Consider the following 23,504-nt stretch of genomic DNA (forward strand, 5'->3'; position numbering starts at 1 on the left):
GTTTACCCACTCAAGCAGGACACCTCCTCCCCCTCGGATGAGGCATTTGGRCATTCCTGCCAAGGCAAGAGGAACATCTGCAATGAGGAGCTGGGACTATATCCTACTTCCCCAAYCAGAAGGAGTTGCCAGCAGGGGAAGAGTGTCTGTGGGTATGAGTTTGCTGGCAAAATGGTGATGCACCCATGTGCTTCACTCTTTAGCATGCTTGTCCTTCCCTGAACCCGTACTCTTCTTCCCTCCCTTCCTCTTCCTCCTCCTCTTTCTGCTYTTAGGTGTTCCCTTCYMTTTTTCTCTGTGTCCTTAGAGYTGCCACCAGCCAGGCCACRTGCAGCAGCAGCAGCACTGTGGAGCTCCAGTGTGTAGGTGCCTCTACATCATCCCTCAGAGAGCCTCGGGGAGGCTGCCATGAGAACGTGTGAAACTGGATAGCATCTGCTGCACTAAGTTGTTTATTCCATATTATAGAAATAAATAACAAGGAAAACAGTGATTTAAACACACAGGCACATAACCATTAATGAGTAGGTGATAAGTGAGACAATAAGGGAAGCCAGAGCTTGCCAGGCACTGAGTGATGGGCCATTAAAGGAGCCACTCCAGCTTTGGAGAGGATCTGCCTCAATTTTGTAATTGATCGAGAAAAAGCATGGTTAGTGTGAATTTTAAGGGGTATTTGAGGKAGCCTGGGGGACTGCATAAAACTTACTACAGGATGTTTAGGGAAATGATCAAAGACACAGGAAGGGAGGAGATCAGGGTGGAACAAGTATGGGAAGATGACAAGGAGGGAGGTTGTAGGGATCAGACAAGCAAGCATTTGGGTAGGACAATCACCTGGCTGGACTCTGCTCCCTGCAGTCTGGCCCACCTTCTTATTAAATCCCATSCTTAATTACCTTTTCTGTGTGCCAGCCCTGGAAAAGACTCAAGATCTGAGTTGGGAGAGCCAGGATAGAGGACACGGAACAGGATATTCAAAGGATCCATGAGCGTGGAGTGCCTATGAAGGCAGAGAATATGGAAGAGTACTGAGGGGAAAAAAGAGCCACAAAAGCAAGCAGCAACACTGACAGATATAAATACACTGGTGGAACAAAGTATCCATGAAAATGATTATGTTTGTTCAAAGTTACATTGCAGGGATTRTTTGGGTGCCACCCTRGACCTCTGCTGACAGTAGACATTTYCCAGTCACCTTCGGAAAGGCTGTTTGTGAGGGTGCTGGGCTTCAGATGTGATTTAAATACAAAGTCTCAACTGCAACAAACAAAAAAAAATTTGTATTTTATTTAGCAAGTACAATTGGCTAAGAGGGTGCTCAGCACAGCCAGGCTACTGAGAAAGCAGATCCAATAAAAAGGGTAAATCCAGTAGAACTGGAGTACTAGGAGAGAATTTACAAAGAGCATAGGGGAACTCCATTCCAGCTGCTTTCAGGCAGCCTTCATTTGTATAGACAATGTGAGGAACACCTGCACCAACAGCTGCTGAGTTAGAAAGCTGTTTTAATGAGTTTGAGGCCAATCATTTTCAACACTTTGAAAAAAGGGAACTGTGTTTGAAAATTGAAAGGCTGAGGTTCAGCTGTCTTCAGAGATGGAAAAACAACTGTCCATTTGGGTGCCTAAGTGAAAATCCAAACAACTATACCATCCTCCTCTTTGGTTCTTTGAGCTGCTGTGACTGCAAAGCAATCAAACAACCATGGTATCACTGTCAGAAAATAGTGTTCCATAATGGATTCAAGTAAAGGCTGAAAAATGGAGCACACCAGCCTGGCACACAAGGTTGCACTCTTGCCATTTCACGTGTAGCTGTCAAAAACAAAACCTGAAAAGTAGGCCTTGGAACTTTGTTTTACCTACTCTTGTAAGCTTCAACAGGCACAGAAAGGATTTATYCTTCTTGTACAAAGCCATGAAGAGAATTAGAATTAGACCAAGTAGATCAGGCTTAGGCAGCTGCAAGCTAATGGAGAGCCTTGCCACCAGCCATTCCTTTAGCTGCTACAAATGGCTGTTGAAAGYATTACAGTATTCCCTGATAAGAGAAATGCCAGCAGATAAGAAAAGTACCTGGGAAAGTATTTTTACAGAATTACTTTTTACTAAGACTCAAATCAGAAAAATTGCACATATTTTCATCTCTAGGCAATAAAACTTGAGAGATGTAAYTTTTATCTCTAGCTCTTTGAAGTTATTAAAATTCATTAAAAATATTTTTATAATGATGTTCAGAAATTATTTACATTGATAAGTACAGTCACCCTTACAATGAAGCACAGCTTCCTCAGATCACTTACTTCTGATACTCCTTCATAGCTTGAGAGACAAGTAAACTCACAGTTCTCCACCTGCTTAAAACTGAGGTAGGGGCATTTCAGTTACAGATGTATCTGATAAGAGAAGACACTGAACCTTTTTGACAGCTCTTTGAGTGAAAGATACATCCAGCACACAGGCAGCAGAGAAAACTGTTGGTACTCAAGTGTCAGCTCCATGYTCAGCCTGCACAGCTGAAGGCCAAAGCCAGGTCAGGAAGAATTTTGACAGCCTGGAGGAGTGGTTACATTACCCTAAGCTCAGCATGAACTGGATGTCAAAAGACAATTATAACTGAAACCAACACTGCCAGTACAAAACTTGCCGTTTTGCAAATGAACTCCCAAATGAGAGAACTCCCAATGAGAGAACTCCCAAATTCAGCACAGTCCTGACAAAAGACCATCTCTGTAAACTGGTCTTATTTATTACAAAGCTTGTCTTTCTTTTTCATCCTGTTAATCTTTTAAATGTCACAGTGAGATTCCACCTTTTTTGCACACTCACAATGCTGAAAAATGTAAGCAATAAAATCTGGGTAATTCACTCTCTCAAAGCGGGAAGGATCTGTCCACTCAAAGTGGAACATGAATCCCCATGCTAYTTATTTGAAGTGAAATATCCATGGGCTGCAATGAAATGCAAGCTCACTGTTTTAAAATATAGACAGAAGCATCTAGCAGTATTGCAAAAAATATTGAGGAGCAGTCAGGTAAAATGAGGGAATCCTAGAATAATCTCTTATATTTGTTTCAACTTTTAAAAGTCTTGAGGAAAAAAACCCCACATTAAATCTTAAAAAAGTTACCTGCAGTTTTAATTTCTATTCTCAAGCGCCTGACTATCTCTTTTTACAGACTGAGAAAATGGCAGTACCAAATGTTCTCAATTTTTCTCTGTGTGCTGATAGCAATAATTTCTGACAATAAGTTTGAGCTGGCGATATACAACAGATTGATTTTTTGTGAAACTCTTTAGAGTTTTTATKTCCACTGGAAGATTTTGTTTCTAGGAATCCATGAAGTTAATAAAGTGAGATCCACTAAATTAAAGTGACAAAATAGACGGGTTATCTGTAGCAAAGCTTTTTTTTTTCTCTACATTGCAGTAACTCTCTCTTTATATGCCATTAAAACCTTCCTGGAATATAAGTTTCATAGTTGCTTCAGAGGAYCTTTCAGTCATTTCTCTAACACAGCTCATACAAATTTAAGCTAAAATTTTCCAAGTAGTCTAAATAAGATGAGGAGATCATCATTAGTCATTGTCAATGAGATCTTTTGAATATTGCATCCATACTACTTATTTTGACTAGGAACTCTAAGTACTCTATTTCTTGTCTTGAGTCTGCCTCCACCTTAGGCTCAAATAAATGAAGAATATCCATTAAACAGGTGATCAAATGTGTACTGCTAATTCACACCTACAACTGAGTTTGTATACCCCTTGGTTATGAGTCTAGAGATAGGAAATATTAATAACATTTTTTTTAACTACCAGAAACACACCTACTGGTTTACATAACAATTATTTGTTCTCCTGGTCAATTTTCAAGAGTTTTGGCATCTCAAAGTATTTTAATTAAATCCTCTGATAAGTGAAGGTAAGTACAGTCCCTCATCTTTATTGAGTGTCTCAGAGTAACCCAGGTATGGGTGGCTGCTGCAGAGCTGATGTCACAGCAGCACATTCCAAGAAAATGTTACATAGCTGTACTTAAAARAAATTAACTGTGCCCACAAGAGCTTCTCTCCATACAGAAAAAAAGGCTGCCCAAATGACAGGATCAGGTGTGGATGTTTACAATGTGACATTTGAAGTTAAATGAATTCTGCCCAGATATTCCACGTACCAACAGTGTATGTCACTTTCCCCTAAATATTGCAGTGTGGATTTCATATTCTCCCAAAGTTTTATACTCCCAACACCTGTAAATCCACAATCCACCCCGCAAGAAGGGATGTGCTACTAAGTCAATTAACAATTCCTCTTTGAGTAATTAAGTAATACTGGCACATGACAAAAATACTTTGGGGATAGACAAAAAGACATTTCTATTGTGGCTCTTTCTATCACAATAACCAGTCTTTGAATCTGCAGCTCAGTACTGGCCCTTTTTACTTGATTGTTCAATGTCCTTCAGTTAAGTTCTTTGCTTGTTATTCTTGCTTTGCTSCAAGGGAATTTTAGTCAGTGCTCTGGCCCCCCTTTGGAGTCTCGTAACCCTTAGCTACACCAAGAGACTGTGGCTGATATTAACCAGTGTCAACAAGATTATATTGTTTGGAATAAAGATTGATGCCTGTACTGACAATGGATGTCATATACAGTTAAAGATAAAAAGCTGGTAAACAGGCATCAAATATTTGGTTTATGTCAAAGCATTTGTAACCAGGAAAATGAAGAATAGCAAGACTTTTGATTATAAGAAGAAAAAAGTGAAGTTTCTAGGTCTATAGTTCCAGGCTTCTCTACATTTCCAGCATTCCCCTTTCTACAAAAGMATGACATGGATCCTTAAGGTAAGACAAATTACACACTTCATTTACTTACAGGTCTTAAGWAACCATTTATAAAATCAAAGCAACCAGAACAATAACAATACTAATAGACATAAATTTTCACTTTACAGACATCTTTGTCTTCACATTCTCTTTGCCTATTGTAATAATAGAATGTATTGTCCCTTCTCTGAAGTTTCTTAATGAATCCAGTTTCTGGCCAACACTCTACCTACAAACAGAACAAAAAGGATATACAATCACCTGAACATGCTCACATTAAACRATATTGGTGCATCCATTACAAGGAATATAGGGTATAATTCCATAGGAAACCCTCATTTGCATCTAAATACTACTTTTCTATTAATTTGCTGAACTTSTAAAACCAGATTGAGAACAAGATATCAGAAACCAGTTTGCAGCTTTAGTATAAGGTTATGTGATCTGAAAAGCCTAGAAAGAGGAATCTAAGGGTATTTGACAGGCTAATTTAAAATTGGAGAAGTCAAAGTTTTGAAATATAACATTGTTTAGAAATATAACACTGGTGCTATTCAGTTATTCATTAATCTGAGAGGCTGCAAGAATCTGCTTTCATAAGACTGACATACTTAAAGGTTGCTTTCAGTCTTTCTGACCATGAAAAATGTACTTTTCATTTGCAATTTCATGAAAATAAAGTAAGCTGCAGACTGTATCAGTTTCAAAGAGAGCAGGATCAGTCCCACAWAAACCCAGCACCACAATGGTGCTCTTCTTCACTGTTCCAGTGTAAAGCTTTAAATTACAGGCTTGAGCACTKGCACATTCAACAGCTTTATGCCTTTAGTAGCTCTCTCAGCTTGAGCATCTATGACTRCTTCTGATTAAACCGAACTTTAAAAATCAGGTAATAAGGATCTTATTTTTCTTCCAGGCAGATCTGACAACGGGATGTCAGACTAGAGCTTTCTCTAAGTGGAGGGCCCCAGAAGTGGTTTCATCACTTACCTTATGACTTCAGGCATACAGCTATGTTATTTGCATTGTCTGTCTAAACATAACAGCCTTAATAGTCATTTGACCTACATTATAATTGAATCTTTAGTAACAGGTGCATTATAGAAATCTAATATGGACTCAACAAGACATTTCAGAGCAGGTAAATTGAAACAGAGTAATTGCCAAGCCTTGGCAGGCTGGAACAGACTGCACATTCACATTACAATGAGTCAGTGGTGTTCTTTAACATTCATCAGGGTTTAACTGTCAGTGGTTGTGCCCTGCCATAAATCTTAAACACACAGATCCTACCACACTAACTACATGATTTCCTTCTGCAATTACTAAAAATTATACCACAGCCTTTACAGTGGTATCTGAGCCCATGAAAAAATAGTAAAACTATCTTATTATGCACATCAATGTTTTGCTGCGTTGTGAGKTAACTGGATGGGGAGTGACTTTCTTGGAACTTTCAGTGCTTTCTTATGTGCACAGGAGGTCACATCTTTCAAAAGTGTGTTCTTCATACCATATTTGCTGCTTTGGAAGATAAATTACAGAGCTGTAATAAGGATGATGTCTTGTTTGCTGTATTAACCTCTTGGTTGCTGTTTTGAACCTCAAGTAACTATTGAATATTTGGCTACTGCTCAATAGCTCATTTGATGTGCTGGGGAGAGTCACCACCAGCTGTCCTTGCTGTTGACAAGAGGCTGTGTCACGACTGCTCATGACTGCCTTTAGCACAGATGGCATCAAATATTTCTATTGTGGGCATCATTTTGATAGAGGCCAAGTTTTGAGTGTGCACAAAGTCTACCTGTGCTACCACAYAATCCAACTGCAAACTGAAGCAGCAGCAATGACACAGGACTGACTCCATGGACAGCCAACGACTTTCCTACCAAGTCTACTGACAGAATAATGGGAAAACATCAGAGAATTCACTTTGAAATATTTCTTCCCTCAATGCTGAATTATTACTTTGGAGATTAGCTGTGTCTATTCAAAGAAATCTATGATGCTTCGAAATGCATCAGAGAGGGGAGAAAAACCACAGGCTGGGTAGTGTTTTTTSTTTCACTTGTGTGAAATGAGTTATTCTGCACAGTTAATGACAACTCAAGAATTCAAGTCAGACCTGGGAAGAAACACACTGTATCAGAATCTAGCCTAAATGAAAGAAAATAAGTAGCACCTCTACTTTTATTTAATCATCTAACATGAGACAGAAGTTGAAAGTAATAACCCTTACAAAGTTCTAAATCTTACCTCATCGACTTGTTTTACTTGTTTATAYTCCACCTCATCCCTGTATCCAGCTTGCTGATATCTGTATAAGTTCTCTACATCATCTGACCATATTTTGGCACGATGCATAGATTTTGGTTTGATGTCARCTTTAGTCATGACTTCAGAAACTTCAGACTTCTTCCTGAAATTAGACTTAAAAAAATTAAACAGAGAAGACAGAAGCAAGTAATTTTTTGAGGACATAGATAAAATTTTAAAACAAAGGAATTGCAGACTTCAAAGTCTGAGATTAAAAAAGGAAAATGTTATAAGTAGCTGGAACCAAATTAAATGCACTACTTGATCTCAAAAACTCCAACCCATCTGAACTTCCATATACACATTGACTCAACCTTACTAAAATTCAGTTGTGCATACTGATGTATTAAAATAATATTAAATGCTGTATTTTTTTAACTTCATATCTTTGCAGGTGCTGTCCCCTTAGGGCTGGCAGACATATTTTCAGATTTTCCTTTCTTCTTCCTGAAGAGGCAACAAACTGGGAACCACAGAAGGAAGATCTGGGCTGTTACTGAAGAACAGCAAACACTCAGGGTGAGAGAGGAGAGAAAAAGAGCAATGCATRCACAGTCAAATGGACACAGTGCAGAAGACAGAGATAAGGTCTTGAGAGATAAACTGGATAAGGAGACAAGGCACATGAACTGCCAAAATTCAGTCTTTTCGACCTTTGCCCTATCAAACTGACTTCATCCTCACACAAAACCCATTTATGCAGTCTGCTGAGAAATAGTAAACAGGTTAATCAACTGTTAAACCTGAAAAGAGCAGAACTGGGACGTTGAAACTCAATCAATAAAAAAAAAATATCTAATAAATAAATGACAAAACCCCCCAAAACAAACAAAAAAGCAATAAAAAATTGCAGACAGTGGATACTCACTGGGGATGGATTTAAACTATATTAAAAAAGTATGAATCATTTGACCTTGTATCTGAATTTCACTGAATTTGCTTTCTTGAATGCACCTTATTTCACTACTAAAATATAACTTTTAGTTATAAAACACACACACAACACTATTATGACTAGTATGTATGATCAAATGAGAGCTCAGTCCTTTCCTAGTTTTGAAATGTCACCAAGCTTCAGCTCCATAATTAAGAAGRTCTCTCCAAGGAATGAAAGCTTCTGGATTTTGCAGTGAGAGGATGAATACAGTCTCCCTCCCTGTGGGTAGGTTGCTGCATACTAATCCTGCACATGGAGTAAAATTTCTTGGCAAGTTCCTATATCAACAGAGAGCTTGAAAATTGAGTGCTGAAATCTTATCAAATGCAAAATGCCACTAGTCTGTTAGAAAAGCAGAAATTGGAAAAAAGTCTTGCACCACAGGATAGAATTTTTTTTGAAAATCATATCAAGAATTATTGTTATCACAATGTGGAACAAGCAGAAAGAAGTCTGCACACCTGTGTATGAGAGTGTATAAGTGTATGAGAGCCATCAGGAGACAAAGAAAGAGCTTTTCATCTCTAACCAAATACGCTTTATTAGAGATCGATAAAAATATGTAAAAGAGCTCTTTTSTAGCAACACTAGAACATTTCTTGCAGTTCAGTACTCCAAGCATTGTTTTATCAGGCACTGCAGCCTTTTGCAATTGAAAGCAGCCATTTACTAACATAAAAATGTAATTTTCCCACCTGGTTATGAGGTATCAAATACAAATTAACAGGATGAGCACAAACCCTTCTTCAAAATATTTAGGGTAGCCTTTGAGATATCTATATCAACATGTTTGTTTGGGGTTTTTTTCTGCTGTGCTACAAAAGGCTCTTTTGCAGCCATCACAGGATTTTTCTGACCCTTTATATGTTCATCAGAGTTTGATCAGAACTATTGTCAGTCAATATTGAATTTTAGACAGTCAATGTAATTAGCAATAACATTAGGTCTTAATAAATGCAAAGCCATAATGAATGTGTCTTGTGATAACTTACATGTCATTAGTGTCAAGTRCTTCTTTACTGGATGTGCTGGATTCAGCTAATGAATTTTCTTCTTCGAGACATGTAGGTAGGTCTGCCACTTCCTGAGTCACCATTAATTCACAGTGCCTGCCCACAGGTACTCCTGCCCAAAAAATAAAGGTCATATATTGAAAGTTCCAGCTTTGTGACTTCAAATAATGAAAACAGCATGCAAATTTTTTTGGGCTGCTATTTGAAAATTGTGCTTTGTCTATTGTGTGCCCGAGTTCCAGGCACAGAGCTGTTTTCATTGTACCAGAGCAGGGCACAGCTGTACTCCAGCCAGGAATTCAGAAAGTGATGAAAGGCAACAGACAGATAAAGGCAAATAAAGAAGACAAGAGAATAGTAAGAAATTGAGTTTAATATTAACACTTTTCATTTATGGGGAATTTTTGAACAGTGACGTGGAGTTTGCTAAGATGACAATGTTTGCCTATTCCTAATTTAGGGTAAATAGGGAGYGCTTTGGTTTTGGGAACACATTTTTAATGTTTATCATAACACAATTATTTTGGAATCTTAACTAGCATGGCTCACAATGGTGGTTTCCTGTATAGTTACACAAACTGTAAGGGTTTATGGGAGGAGAATGTCTGCTCCCTTAGGGCATCTGCCCAAGGGAGATTTTCATCTCCCTCCATTTTCAATGCAACACGGGATTACAGGAAAGGTAGGAAACCATAAAATAAGAACATATGGGGACTCAAACCTGAACAGCAAATGAGGAAAGCAGTGATGAGAACCACACCTAGCAAGTCAGGGGGCATGTGAAGAATGTGAGAATGCTTATTGCAGCAAGGTTATCTGATTAGAGATCTTGTCAATAGGGAAGTTAGGGCAAAAGGGGAAAATAAACAAAATATGCAGAGGCAAGTACCCGACAAAACAAACATAGAGAACAAACCTCAAYTCCAGCACTAATAGATGAGCTATCAAGAAATTACAGGAATGACATCCAGGGTGCTCAAACTGGACTTTGCACTGCAAAGACTATTAACCAGGGGCATACAGACTTGGACAGGTGTGGGAAACCATGCAACTGTATGGATCTGTGAGCAATGTGCAGGAGCAGTGAGCAACAAAGATGGGAATAGACAAAAGGGTATATAAGTATAAAATAAGCCTGACTGTGTAAAACAGGGACAGTCAGTATACATGCCAGGCTGAGCCCCACACCTGATCATTACAGACTGTCTTACTCTATTGTATCTTCTTAAATCTTCACTATCTGTCTGCATGAGCTCTGTATTCTACATGTGWGTGTGTTGCAAGGACAAAGTGCCAGCTCCTGGTGAGACCTGTGTGAGAGTGAACACTTTTGACAGCTCCCGGAGTCAGGCTGGGGGCATGAGCACCTCTGGCCTGTAATACCAGCTGCTGGAGCAGGTGTCAGTTCTTAACTTCCAAACACTGGAGCAGGAACAGGAATGCATCCTGAAAAATTAGCTGCTGGGGAAGGACTGTCATGAATGAGGGGCTCCATGTCAGCAGGTGGTGCAGGACTATGGGTCACAGCCTGTGCAGCTGGTGCTAGGGAAGAGTGGTGTCTGTATCTTCGCTCATTTTGGTACACTTACGGTGCACATCCATATTCACCAGAAAACTTTAACCTGAAGAGTAGAGACGCCTTGAGGCCAGGCCAGGGTATCAAGTGGCACAATGGGCCCTGGGCCAGAGCAGGGGGAGGAGATGGCTGTATATCACTGATCCAAGGACCATCCCAACACAGGGCATATTTGGGGACTCAGAAGTAGTAGGAGAGTAGGAGATTTCACAGTAGGAGATTTCACAGAATGTAAAGGAGTTGGAAAGGACCCTAAAGAAAGGACCCTAAAGATCATCTTGCTCCAACCCCCTGCCATGAGCAGGGACACCTTMCACAAGACCAGACTGGTCAAAGCCCCATCCAGCCAGGCCTTGAACACTGCCATGGCTTGGGCACCACAGCCTCGTTGGGCAACTTGTTCCAGTGCCTCACCGCCCTCCCTGTAAAAAAATTCATCCYAATATCTAACCTAAACTTCCCCTCTTTCTAGTGACTTCCACCTACTCTACGCGACAGTTCCTTGTACGTTCCAAAGCGCGCAGGCAGACATCTCGGCCTGAATCAGCGCTGCGACGGTAACTTCACCGTGCCCCCACCGCCATGGCTACAGCCCGCCCACCCAGCCCTTAAGGCAGCCCACCTCGGTTGGAGAGATGGGAAGCGGGGCCTCTTCCCAGGCGGTACGGAGCGGGGCGGAGCGGGGCGGGGCGGGGCGGAGCGGCGGCCGAGGCGCTGTGGCCGCCCCTCACGGCCCCTGCCCCACTGACGGCTCTCCCCTCACGGTGCCAACGGTCGCCAGGCAACCGCCCGCCATGGCCTCTTTAAAAGGCCGTGCCCGCCCCTGATAGGTCGGCGCGGGGCGGGGTCGCGTCGGGATTGGCTGGGGGCCGGGCGGGCGGAAGCGCGCGCCGCCCGCCATGAGCCGGTTCGGGGGTCGCACGCGTGAGTACCCGGCTGTGTCCATCGACCGCTTCGACCGCGACAACCTGCGCGCGCGCGCCTTCTTCCTGTCGCACTGCCACAAGGGTGAGGGGCCGGGACTGTCCCCCGGGTGTGTTCCTCCCTCTGTGTGCCCTTCCCCCCGTGTGTCCCTCCCCTCCGGCCCGCCCCGTGTGTCCCCCGACTGACCCGGTGCCTCTCTCCCCAGATCACATGAAGGGGCTGCGGGCGCCCGCCCTCAAGAGGAGGCTGGAGGGCAGGTACGGGCTGGCGGCGGGGAGCCCTCGGGGAGGCGGCTGGTGCGAGGCAAAGCGTGAGCAGAACGGCGTGGGGAGCTGYCCTGGGYCATAAATCACAGGATGGGAATGRGAYAGGGASACTTCYCRCTMGACCAGGTTGCTCCGAGCCCCGTCCTGTCTGGCCTCTAACACTTCCAGGGACGGGGCATCCACAACTWCTCTGGGCAACTTGTTCCAGTGCCTCACCACCCTCACTCAGTGTAAAAAACATCTTCTTTGTGTCTAATCTAGACCTGCCCCCTTTCAATTTGAAATCACCCCTGCTTGTCCCCACCATGACCTTGTAGAAAGTCCCTCCCTATAATTTTTGAAAGCGCCCTTTAAATATTAAATTTTAGAAGTGAGGTCTCCCCAGAATTTTCTCCAGGCCCAAGAATCCCAACTATCTCAGCCAGCCTCCATGGGAGAGATGCTCCAGCTCTCTACGAATCGTCATGGCCTCCTCTGGACCTGCTCCAGCAGTTCCCTGTCTTTCCTGTGCGGGGTCCCCAGACCTGAATGCAGCAGGTGGGGTCTCACCAGAGCAGAACCGAGGAACAGAATTCCCTCCTTGTCCTGTCCATGGTGCTTTTCATGCAGCCAAGAATACAASTGGCTTTCTGGGCTGCAGATGCACACTRMTGGCTCATGTCCAGCCCCTCATCCACCACTACCCYGAAGTCTTCTGTAGGGCTGCTATTAACCCATTTATTCCTCAGTGTCTTTTGATACCAGGGGTTGCCCAGACTCGGGTACACTTGTCCTTGTTGAACTACATGATGTTTATGAGCTTCATGAGGATCTCTCTGTTATTCCCTGGGAGCGTGTTGGTACACAGAGACAGTGCTGTGCCTGTGCAGTGAAGGGAGCCAGCTGTGCTTTCTGAGGTGTATAAGCAAGCAGGCAGCCAGCAATTTGAGGGAGACGATTATTCTCCTCTGGCCCACTTGTAAGAGTTGTCTGGAGTACTGAGTCCAGTCCTCGGCTCCTCTGGACAGTAAACCAACAGTGTTTTGGAGAAGGATTACCATGCTGGTCTGGGACAGGAGCATGKGATGTGTGAGGAGAGGCTGAGAGAGCTGGGTGTCTTCAGCCTTAGGAGACAATCGTATCACTGTTTGCAGGTAGGGGTGGAGAAAATGAAGCCAGACTCTTCATGRAGGTGCATAAGGAAAGGGCAAGGGACACCTTTTTCACCATGAGGATGAACAAATGTGGCAGTGGGTCCAGGGAGGTTGTGGACCATTTCCTAGGCTCTGTTTGATTTATTAGAGTAGATGTTGCATCTCCTCAGATGTAAGCAGAGAATCCCTTTGCTCATCATGTCTCTGTGCACAAGCTTAAGCTTCATATGGAGTATTCAGTGTTCTGCTGTGTGCTGACTGTCCCAAATGCTTGTTCCAGGGGTGTGTGCAGGGCTACAGAAACAAGCAGATAGTTCTGYACATGACCATGTACCACACATTGCATTTATATCTACGCAAAGCCATGCAGGCGGGGGCACACAGGGGTAAGTTTGGATTTGTTGTGCTTAAAAATAGCCTGCAGGCTTCAAGCTCTGCAGGTCTCCTCATATGAGARGTTTCTGAGCTTAGGGATTGATGTACTGCGTGCCAGGTACTGATGTGTCATTAGATTGTTCCTTGYGTCTACCTTAAAAAACACTTATCTGTGTTTTTTGTCTCCTCACAGCTTGAAAGTTAAACTATACTGCTCACCAGTAACTAAGGAATTGTTGTTGACTAACTGGAAATACAAGTTTTGGGAGAATCATATTGTGAGTGTGTGTTTATTTTGAAATTGGCACTTTCTGAGCAGTGATACTTGGAAAGAAGTTCCCCTCTCCTCAGATTGTCTAAATATTTGTGTTGATAGTGTTTCAGGGCTTAAGTGCCTTTCCTGCTGCTTGCTGTGTGGGATTGGTTTATTGCTCTCTGTTGTTTAATTATTTTTCCTGCCACAAAATTTTTCCTTTTCTCTCAACTTCAGCTTTACATGGCCTTCATCTTTACATTGATCATTTGTACTCTGGAATTTGTATTCATTTCCTTACCTTGCTCATGTGTCTTTGTGCTTACTTTCTCATTTGCTTCACTTAAAATTTCTTATTGCTTGGAGTATATATAATCTGTAGTTATTTTCTTTTCCTTTTGCTTTTTGGAAAATGGACTATAACATGAAGAAATTAGATCATATAAAATTACTCAAGAACTTAATATTTTTCATGATTTCCAGTGTTTGAAGCCAAACTGCAAGGGACTGTTAACACTCAGTACAGTGTTAACTACAGGTTGTAGTTATTTGCTTCCCTTTGCAGATAGAGATATTATGAAACTGAACATGAGTTTTTTTTACAGAAATAAAAATAATTCTCTCTGCACAAACACAGGAATATGTGSTCCTGGTGATTTGTGGGCTCTGCTTCTGGTAACAGGGGGAAGTGGGAAGTGGGAAGTGCTGCAGCACAGAGGTATCCTAGGAAGATCCACTGCTGTGCTCTGGCACTGGGATGYTTTGGGCTTTGTAGTCATCCAAAAATAAGGCATGAGATCCACAGAGGARCAAGAGCTGTTGCTACAAGAAATCCAACATGCTCTAACTTCTGTACACATGCACACTTTTGGTTGAGGTATCTCCATTTAATTTTTAGATAACTTTCAGAAAACTATTCCACTGGAAATGGAAATTTATGACTTACTATGGGAAAATGAGTTTAATTTTACAGGCTTAGCATTAGCCATAGTGAGTGCCAGAGATGTCTGCATAATGAATATCTACCTGTAAACATGAAACAGAGTGTTCAGTAAATCCTATAATGCAATTAATCTTTTTGTACAGGTTGCATTGGAAGTTGAAACTCCAACCCAGATTTCCTTAGAAGATGAAACATCTGGTGAAGTAAGTTACAGGGAAAGAAAGATTCATATTAGTCATGGGYAGTAATGCTGTTTAAATGAGTACAGGACACACAGCAGCAACATTCAAAGCAGACAAGCTCTTTTAACATGTATGTGCTCCTCCTCTTCTCTAGTGACAGAACAAGGGGTGATAGTYTKAAWYKAMWMKMKWKTMRWTTYARACTARRTATAAGGAAGCAGCATTTTACAATGAGGATGGTGAAACACTGGAACAGGTTGCCCAGAGAGGTGGTGGATGCCCTGTCCCTGGAAACATTYGAGGTTAGAATRGGCTCTGAGAAACCTGAYSTAGTTGAAGATGTCCCTGCTTATTGCAAAWGGGTTGGACTGGGTAAACYTTAAAGGTCCTTTCCAACCCAGCCCATTCTGTGATTCWGTACTTGCTCACCAGGATACAAGGAAGCACAACTGCCTTCTGTCCAACTTGCTTTATGGACACCATACAATACTTGGTCCTCTCTTCTGCCGTGACAGGATGGTTGTTGCTCTTTAATGCTTGTTGCAATGTGAAGATACTCTCTGATTTAAAAACAGTGCTGAATGCTGCAGGAGACTGTGGGGAGTAATGCATTGCTTTCACTGTGATGATGAAAGTACCAGTAGTACTTAACTACAGTCTGAAAATAATGCTAACCTKTCTTTTCCAGAAAGAAGATATAGTGGTGACACTTCTGCCAGCTGGTCACTGTCCAGGTTCAGTCATGTATGTCAACTCAATACTTWAAATGTTTCACCACCGAGCATTTAATGCTTTATATTGATGAGTTTGACCCRCGTGTTGTTGTTTGCAGGTTTCTGTTTGAAGGTGGGAATGGCACTGTGTTGTACACAGGGGATTTCAGGCTTGCAAAAGGAGAAGCAGCCAGAATGGAGCTTTTGCATTCAGGAACCAGGTGAGCTATTTGTGGGMTATAGAAAGAATGGAAGACCATATGGCATAGACAATTTGGCTAGGTATTCATTATTTTTTTCTTCATTTTTTATTCTGGATTAAATATAATTGCAATACTGCATTTACAAGCCTCCCTTGACTTATTCTTTCTAATAAAGAGGTACAGTTACCTTCTTTTGTAGAGAGAGAAAATGGTGTGTCTTAGCACTGTAATGCAATGTTTACTCTGATACTRCATTTCTCCAGGGTAAAGGACATCCAGAGTGTGTATTTGGACACTACTTTTTGTGATCCCAATTTTTACCACATACCAAGCCGGGTAAGTCTAAAAACACTGAGAGGAAAACCCCTTAAAACTAATTAATTAACCACCCCTTTGTTAGGTAAGTCTTGCAAAGCAATGCCATTTTGCATTACCGAATMACAGCACTTTGGAAGTATCTTCCAAGCTGACTGACAGCATTTTCTACACTTTTCAGGAGGAATGTTTAAATGGGATCTTGGAATTAGTGCGAAGCTGGACCTCGCTGTCTCGTAATCATGTTGTGTGGYTGAACTGCAAAGCTGCTTATGGATATGAGTATTTGTTCATAAACCTCAGTGAGGAACTTGGAATCAAGGTAATGTTTCTCTAAGTGTTGTTTGGAACAGATCCTCAGTAATGATTGTGGCCAGTCACTGGCTGTTCAGAGGGCTGCTCTAKGTGACAGTTGCTCCTGTTTCATTAACTTCTCTTAAAAAGTGCAGTTGTGCTCAAAATTAGTTAACTGGTTGACTTCAGTCTGGGACATCTGGACTTCCAAAAGAGAGGTTAATTCCCAGTTTTTGAAATCAGTGTTTATCTCTCTCCCTTTTATTTTGTGAATGATAAAAGTCTTTTACATACAGCATTAATAGTATTTATATTCTGTACTTCGTTATGAATATTCATCCCTCAACAGCATAGAAGGTATGATCTACTTGTTCTAGATGTCCAAGTTTTGGCTGACATAACTCTGCTTGGACATTATTAGTGGAAGTAATAATTTAAATGCCTGCCAGCATTCAGGGAGAGCAGAATCACATCTGTATAGCTGCTCCAACTGGAGTCTGCCAAATACATTGAACTAATGAAGAGTAAACTCTGCCTTTCTCTAGGTGCACACAAATAAACTCGATATGTTCAGGAACATGCCAGAWATCCTGTGCCATGTGACCACAGACCGACACACGCAGATTCACGCCTGTCGACATCCTCGGGTGCGTTTGTTCTGCAAAGCCTCCCCTAACTTTGCTGGTTTGGGGCCTGTTGGGCTAATGAAGACTGGTGAAACAGTGGCTTAATGGAAAGCAGAGTGAAAACTTAAGTTAGTGGGTTGAAGTTTCCTTTAAAAAAAGGAAAATGTTTTCTTTTTCCTTTAAAAAAAGGAAAAATGCATTAGCTTATGCTAGGAATAATTTCTTTGTATTTGAAACCTGAAAATTGTACTTTTAAGTGAAGTGAAACAAGCAGCTGACTAGATCAATCAGGTATGATCAATTTCAATGTATCAAAAGCGGGTAAAATKATCCCTGCTGCAGCCACACACTGTGTGGTTTTAACATGTGGCCTTCCCATTCCAGGATGTCTGTCAGGCTGGAGGATCCAGCTTGGAGAAGCACAGGTAGAACCCAAAATGGCACAYTGGGGCATCGGTCTTAGAGCAGCTAGCAAAGGAAATCGGTCAGAAGAAGCAAGGTGTGACAAAAAGTGTTTCAAGGGAGTTGGAAGTGAGAGAACTTGGTTTGGCTAGATTTTTCTTAATTTCTGGTTAGAAAAGGTCACCGTTAAACATAATTTCATTTTCCACTGGACAGGATGATGACTGTTTCCGAGGGAACAGACTGCCCTGTGGGATCACTTGCCACAATGGAACTCCCTTGCACATAATCAGCATCAAACCCTCCACTATGTGGTTTGGGGAAAGGAAAAAGAAAACAAATGTAATAGTGAGGTAAGCATTTGGGCCGCAGAAACCTGTTGTTTCAAGTTTGTATCTTGTCTGACATTTGTACAACTGAATCTCAAAATGGACTTTAAGCGTAGATTATGCTGGTCTGTTGACCAAGGATGAAAAGCAGTTACCTAATTTTTGTGCCTCTTCTRTTTTAGGACTGGGGAGAGTTCATACAGAGCTTGCTTCTCTTTCCACTCTTCATACAGTGAGGTCTGTATACTTGTAGTACTGAATATACATTGATTAAGAAAATGTAAAAAAGTTTTGATTATTCTGGAGTCAATGACATAACTTGTCACAATAAAAAAGATCTTGTCAGTAATAAGACATAAGGGGATAGGAAGTTGGGGATGCTGAAGTCAGAAATTTATTTTAATGTAGCTGCAGAGGAACTTGTTAAAGTAGGGTAGGATTACAAGCCTRTTTTTTGTTCTCTGTTCTCAGTGTACAGGTCACTGCTACAGTGGTTTTGACTGTCTTTCTGTTTTAGATTATAGTGTAACTATGCAATGCTTAAAGCATGGAGTTTTGTTTTACCATACATTGCGTATCTCCTGTGACTTGGATTTGGGTGGGTTTGCTTTCTTTTCTCTGCCSACACATTTAAACAGAATTTTTCTCACATCCTGATTGCTGCTGTTGCCCCTCTTCCTGTGTTAAAGACTAAAAGGAAATTGGTCATGGCAGCATCCTCCTGACAGTCACTTTCATTTAATGTGACTTGACACAGCTCTAAAAACACTTCTTTCTCCTAAGAAACTGAACTGAAACTTGATCAGTGTTAACAATGAACTGTCACGAAGTCTTGCACTACAAAATTGAGGAAGGCAGTAATGTTCTTAAGATCTTCGTTAAGTTAAAATTTGCTCTGCCAGGCAGAATTTTCARTGGAGGTCCCAGTGTGGAATTTGCTGGTGGAATGTGGGGGTTTGTGTAACTGTAACMCTCCTACCTCCACATGCAAACATAGATGGGTGCTTGTATTTGTTAGAGACACTTTAAAGGAGAACACMCTGGAATGTGTTTTCTTCCTTTATAGATTCAACCTATCTCTTTCCAGCAATAAGGAATGCATACAAGTAGATAGAAGTGGAAAAAAMCCCAATTTCCTAACAAAGGGAACAGCAACAGGCAAAAAAATAGCAGTAAATAATTTCTAGATACAAAATTGCAATAACATCATGGTTCACCCCAGGACAGGCCTACTGTCTGTGTGGATAGGAGTGTAATCTACAACCTGCAAGTATTTCCAGTGCTCAGCACTGAAAAAKCCTCAGCAGGAGTGCCCCAAAGTGRACACAATTCTTGAAGAAATTTACTGGAGATCATCTAGAAGACAACAGAGTAAGGCTTGAAAAAAACCATRTGTTTTGTCGTAATGGGCTTTTACAGGGGACTGAAGAGAGACTTTAGGAAAAGTCTTTGAGGAAATGAATACTTGATCTGGAATACCAACTGGAGACTTGAAGTCCAGTAAGAAAAATGTTTGAAAAGATCAGCAGCAGTAAGGACAGGAAAGCACTGGATCACATTACAGGTCTGCCCAGCCTTTTCTTTCAGAGATAGTGATGGTCTGTATAGTAACTGATAATTGCAGTGAGGTGTTAGGTGAGGCTAAATTATCAGCATCCTTTCAAGCCTGTTTCCTTGTTCCAGAGATACCCATAGACATGGGCTACATTGGTCTTTWAATAAGATTATTGGTATTATTGTGGATGTGCTTGTATCAGTGCTACCTTTAAGTGGCATTCTTAACTGTTGATGTTAAATTGCTTCTTCTTTCCTGGAATTTAGATCAAGGATTTCCTGAGCTATATCTGTCCTGTGAATGTGTATCCCAACGTACTGCCAATGGGTAGGACAGAAGACAAAGTTATGGAAATGTAAGTGACAAGTGTTACTGATGGGAGGTGATCCAAACTCTGTTTCTGTAAGGACAATTCCCACCCTGAATCCCAGGCCACTCCTTTTGCTTTACTTGTCTGATAATTCAGATTTTTTTTTTCTATATTCAGTCACACAGACTTGGGCTTTCTGAAGCACACAAGTCTGCTGAGCTGAGCTTGAGAGATTGTAATCTATGTGTAGAGGCTTTCTGCTGGGATGAGAAGCTGAATACACATTGATCTTGCTGTGGTCTGTGACCCATTTCTATTTGTTTCTCAGAAGATTCTTTTAAAAAGGGTTTCTCTGGGACTTGAACTCCTCCCCTCTGCCCAGCATCAGAAAGGCCAATTCTCTTGTGCTGCTGCAGATGTTGGCAGATGAAAAAGCACCCTCAGGGAGCAGGAGAGTTATGGTGTCTATTAGTCTGGACAGAACAAAGATTCCTGTTCAGTTTTCCTTTCCTCTTTAGTAAGAAAAGAGACTTCCACTTAATAATTACTAAATAAAACTGCAGTCAGATCTTGAACACTGTCATCTTCTCTAAGCAAGGAATTAAATTACTTATCAACTGGTATACACGTTCCAAGGTGTATATTGAGAGATTTCTCCCTTTCAGCTGCTGAAGCTCGCCAATGAATCAAGGACTTTGCCCTAGGTATTGGTGCCTTTAACATTTTTTTYGCCAGTGCCTGTGAAAGGCATGAAGCAGTGTACTTAAAACAACTTAAAAGCTTTACTTTTGCTCCTGAAAGCATGTGCTGAATTCTAAATATTAACCGCTTTTCTCATTCCCCTTAGATTAAAGCCMTTATGCAGGTCATACAGGAGAAACATGGAACCCAGGTACAAGCCCTTAGGAACACTGAAGAGAGCCCATAAGAGAGAATTATCTGATACAGGTAAAGATTCTGCTGGTGCTACTGCACCTTAAATGGAAGTCTGAGACTGAAGCAGAGGTGCCAAAAGCCTTGATGTTCACCGCTGTCTGTGTGTTCAAAGCAACAGCTGGAAAGGAGAAAAGAAATTAAAATAAAATTAAATGAACTTAGATTTTAGGAGGGTGAGAGAGTACTAATTGTGTAAAAATGCATTTCTTTGCAGTCTTAAATATACTTAATGCCCAACAGGCATGTAAGTTTTTGGATGGTGTTCCTTCCCTCAGTCATAGACCAGCCCTTAGAAAGCGTATCCTAACAGTCCCAGTTAGGCACTGGTCGAGACAAGGCAAGGCAAACACTGTCAATAACATCCTGCAAAGTCTCCAGCTGGGTTAAAGAACTTCTTCCTCCATTTATACTAAATTAATTTTTATTAAAACTTTGCTCTCAACAAGTTTTTAGCAGAGATATGAACTTTTCTTAGTGATTTTCTTTTTCTGTTTGTTTCTTGACAGATGAAGATGATCTCTTTGATTCAGAAKTAACTTCTACAAGGCCTAAGATTCCAAAGCTACAGACGGAAGACAGCAGGCCTTCCAGCACAGGACAGCCTGAAAATGCTGAAGGAAACATTAATGAGAGCACAGAAAGTTACCAAGGGACCACAACTTGCACATCCCTCAATGTAGACTTTGTGGACTGTGAGGAATCAAATGATGATGATGATGATGATGAAGAAGAAGAAGAATCTGAAAAAAATACAGTTCCGTTTCTTTCCCATGAGCCAAATGCCTCTTCCTCAGCCAATTTCAATGGAGTAACTAGTGACCAGCAGGAATCTAATGCCAATGTCCCTTGCTGGGGTGAATTCTTCACAGGTAATAAACTAGAGGAAAGCTCTGAAAATGAGGACAATATTCCGTCTTCAGCAGATGCTGGTGGGTCCCAGTCACTCTTCAGCGATTCAGATGGACTAAGTGACTCAACACACATTTCTTCCCAAAATTCTTCTCAGTCAACACACATATCAGAGCAGGGGAGCCAGGGCTGGGATAGCCAAATGGACACAGTGCTCATCACCTCCCAGGAGAGAAGTGCCCTGGAACTCAGCAAAGGTGGGAGCAGAGCAGTGGTTCCCATGCTGCAGGAGACTCCCAGGGACAGCCAGTCAGACAGTGGCAGGGGAAAGCCACTGGGTCAGAACAGACCTTGTGCCCATGATGGTGCCTGTGACTTGAAAAGCAGAGGCTGTGAGAAAGCTGCRGAAGCTGGTGCTGCCCATGTTCAGGATGTGCTGGTGGAAATAAGTGACAACTCCAGGACTCCTGATCTGGAGCTGAGGAGGGACTCCCAGAGCTCCTCTGACTTTGAAATTCCCTTGACTCCTGATGCTGAAGCGCCTCAGCCAGATAGACTGCACTATTTATACAAGAAGCTCGCAGCAGGTGAAAACATAATCAATGAGAAAAAAGTCTCCTGAGGACAGGTATAACTGATTACTTTGAGGTAATAGCCAACATGTTTATTCTTTTTCTCTTTCCTGCCAGTTACTATCTGCAGCTGTGCTGAGTCATGCTTTTTTCAGAAATATGAAAAATCTTACTGTAAGAACAAGGAATTTACAGCCTGTGTAACTTTACTGTTCCTTCCATGAAATGTTGAACAGGAAGTATTCAGGAATTATTCTCATGAGAGACTATAAAAGCCTTCTACCTCCCAAGGTTCTGTTCTCCAGGACTGTAAGTAGACAAAAAATGGACCAGACAAAACTAAGGGTAGAACACTAAATGAAAATTTAGTGGTTTTATTATAAGCTCTAAGAGTGCCTTTATAATGTGATCTCAGGTTTTAATAAAATACCGCATTGTTAACTGTCGGGAGGAACACCTAAGAATGACCATGCAAACAAAGACAGTTGTTATTTGGCTTCTATCACTCTTACCACTGTTTATCATTATTRTAACAATTTAATCAGTATTCACTGCAGTTATTTTTAAAAAACAACTGCAGAACAGGTTAAACAATTACTGAGATTGTGAGGGGGTTTTTAGTTTGTTTTTTAAATCAAATTGTTCATTTCAAGAAGTTGCTCTTTTCACTGAGCAAGTGGTGTCTGGCTTTAACTCCTGAGTGAGGTACTGCAGACCGCTGTCTACGCTTCATCTCCAACTCATTGCAAACAACTTGTCATCAGTTCCCATGTGTCCCGGTTTGTTCTGAATTTTCTTCAGAAAAACTTAAAAATAAAATCCTGTGGTGCCCAAGTTACCAGTTCTGTCCTGCTCTGGCAGGTAACTTGGAAGGTAACCTGGTATCCCAGACATGTGGTTGCATTACTTAAGGCTCRTGTATTACAAAATTTCACCTCCTCTGCAACATTCTGTAGACTTCACTGTTTTGAAGCAAGACAATACATTCTCCATGCATGTGTGCCATTATAACACTCTGCCAAAATTCTTAGCTTCTAAAATAGAAATATAATTCAAATTCTTCATAAACTGGAGTGCCTATGAAATATCCAAACCACAGAAGTCACCTAAAAATCCCTGAGGTTTTCCATCCATGTGGTTTTATGTCCCAAAGAATTAAACATACTTTAGCACAACATGTCTCCCCTCTAAGTGTGCCTTCAGTTGTTGTGCCATGTTTAGTGACATGTGAATGTTAAACCAGCCAGCATTCTGCCAAAGGGAACAGAAGCAGGAGGAGACAAAGCATTGTTACAATCTATGTATGATTTTAAGGATATTCAAKATCCATGTATTTCTCCACTGTTACCTTTTCTGCTGTTTGTGGGACTTGTTAACCTAATTTCCAAATGTGATCTACCAGCTTGGGGTTTTTTTTAGCAAGCCTGAGCCAGTAGAACTGCTGTTGGAATTACCTCTGTGAATAAAGCMAGAGCAGAACCTCTTCTGTTGGCTCATTTCATTTTGTATTGTGCATGTGAGTTCAGGGCTGCCTTTAACAGGATATTCAAATACACAGGAATCCAGTCTGCTTCAGGTCAGTGTAAATTTATACCAGTTTTCACCAGCCCTAAACTGAAAACACATCATTTCCTCATGGTCCCTCTGATGGAAT

The 23,504-nt window shown here is 41.4% G+C and overlaps 2 protein-coding genes across 5 annotated transcripts; one reads left to right on the forward strand and one right to left on the reverse strand.

The window, feature by feature from the left end:
* Positions 1–442: 442 nt before the first annotated feature.
* Positions 443–11,448, reverse strand: MEIG1 (meiosis/spermiogenesis associated 1). 4 transcript variants are annotated; one of them, XM_057366428.1, is made up of 4 exons: positions 11,293–11,448; positions 9,074–9,206; positions 7,085–7,247; positions 443–1,003 (listed from the first exon to the last, which is right to left on the reverse strand). In XM_057366428.1, exons 2-4 carry the CDS (start codon positions 9,175–9,177, stop codon positions 929–931), a joined length of 342 nt encoding a protein of 113 aa, XP_057222411.1. In that variant the 5' UTR covers positions 9,178–9,206; positions 11,293–11,448; the 3' UTR covers positions 443–928. The 4 variants fall into 4 exon arrangements, with proteins under 4 accessions (XP_057222411.1, XP_057222409.1, XP_057222410.1 ...); XM_057366426.1 differs by lacking the exon at positions 443–1,003 and adding an exon at positions 1,331–5,057; XM_057366427.1 differs by lacking the exons at positions 443–1,003; positions 11,293–11,448 and adding exons at positions 1,331–5,057; positions 11,157–11,207.
* Positions 11,449–11,538: 90 nt separating this feature from the next.
* On the forward strand, positions 11,539–23,329 carry DCLRE1C (DNA cross-link repair 1C). Its single transcript, XM_057366430.1, is given in 15 exon segments — positions 11,539–11,678; positions 11,800–11,851; positions 13,562–13,646; positions 14,708–14,767; positions 15,435–15,490; positions 15,579–15,680; positions 15,926–15,998; positions 16,159–16,299; positions 16,817–16,918; positions 17,516–17,652; positions 17,811–17,865; positions 19,450–19,538; positions 20,341–20,441; positions 20,936–21,876; positions 21,878–23,329. Coding segments are annotated over 15 exon segments (2,142 nt in total). The 5' UTR covers positions 11,539–11,569; the 3' UTR covers positions 21,917–23,329.
* The last annotated feature ends 175 nt before the right edge of the window (positions 23,330–23,504 follow it).

The sequence above is a fragment of the Malurus melanocephalus genome, unplaced genomic scaffold (assembly GCF_030028575.1).
Source record: "Malurus melanocephalus ecotype Western Australia unplaced genomic scaffold, MMel_1.1 scaffold_65, whole genome shotgun sequence".
Lineage (NCBI taxonomy): Eukaryota > Metazoa > Chordata > Aves > Passeriformes > Maluridae > Malurus > Malurus melanocephalus.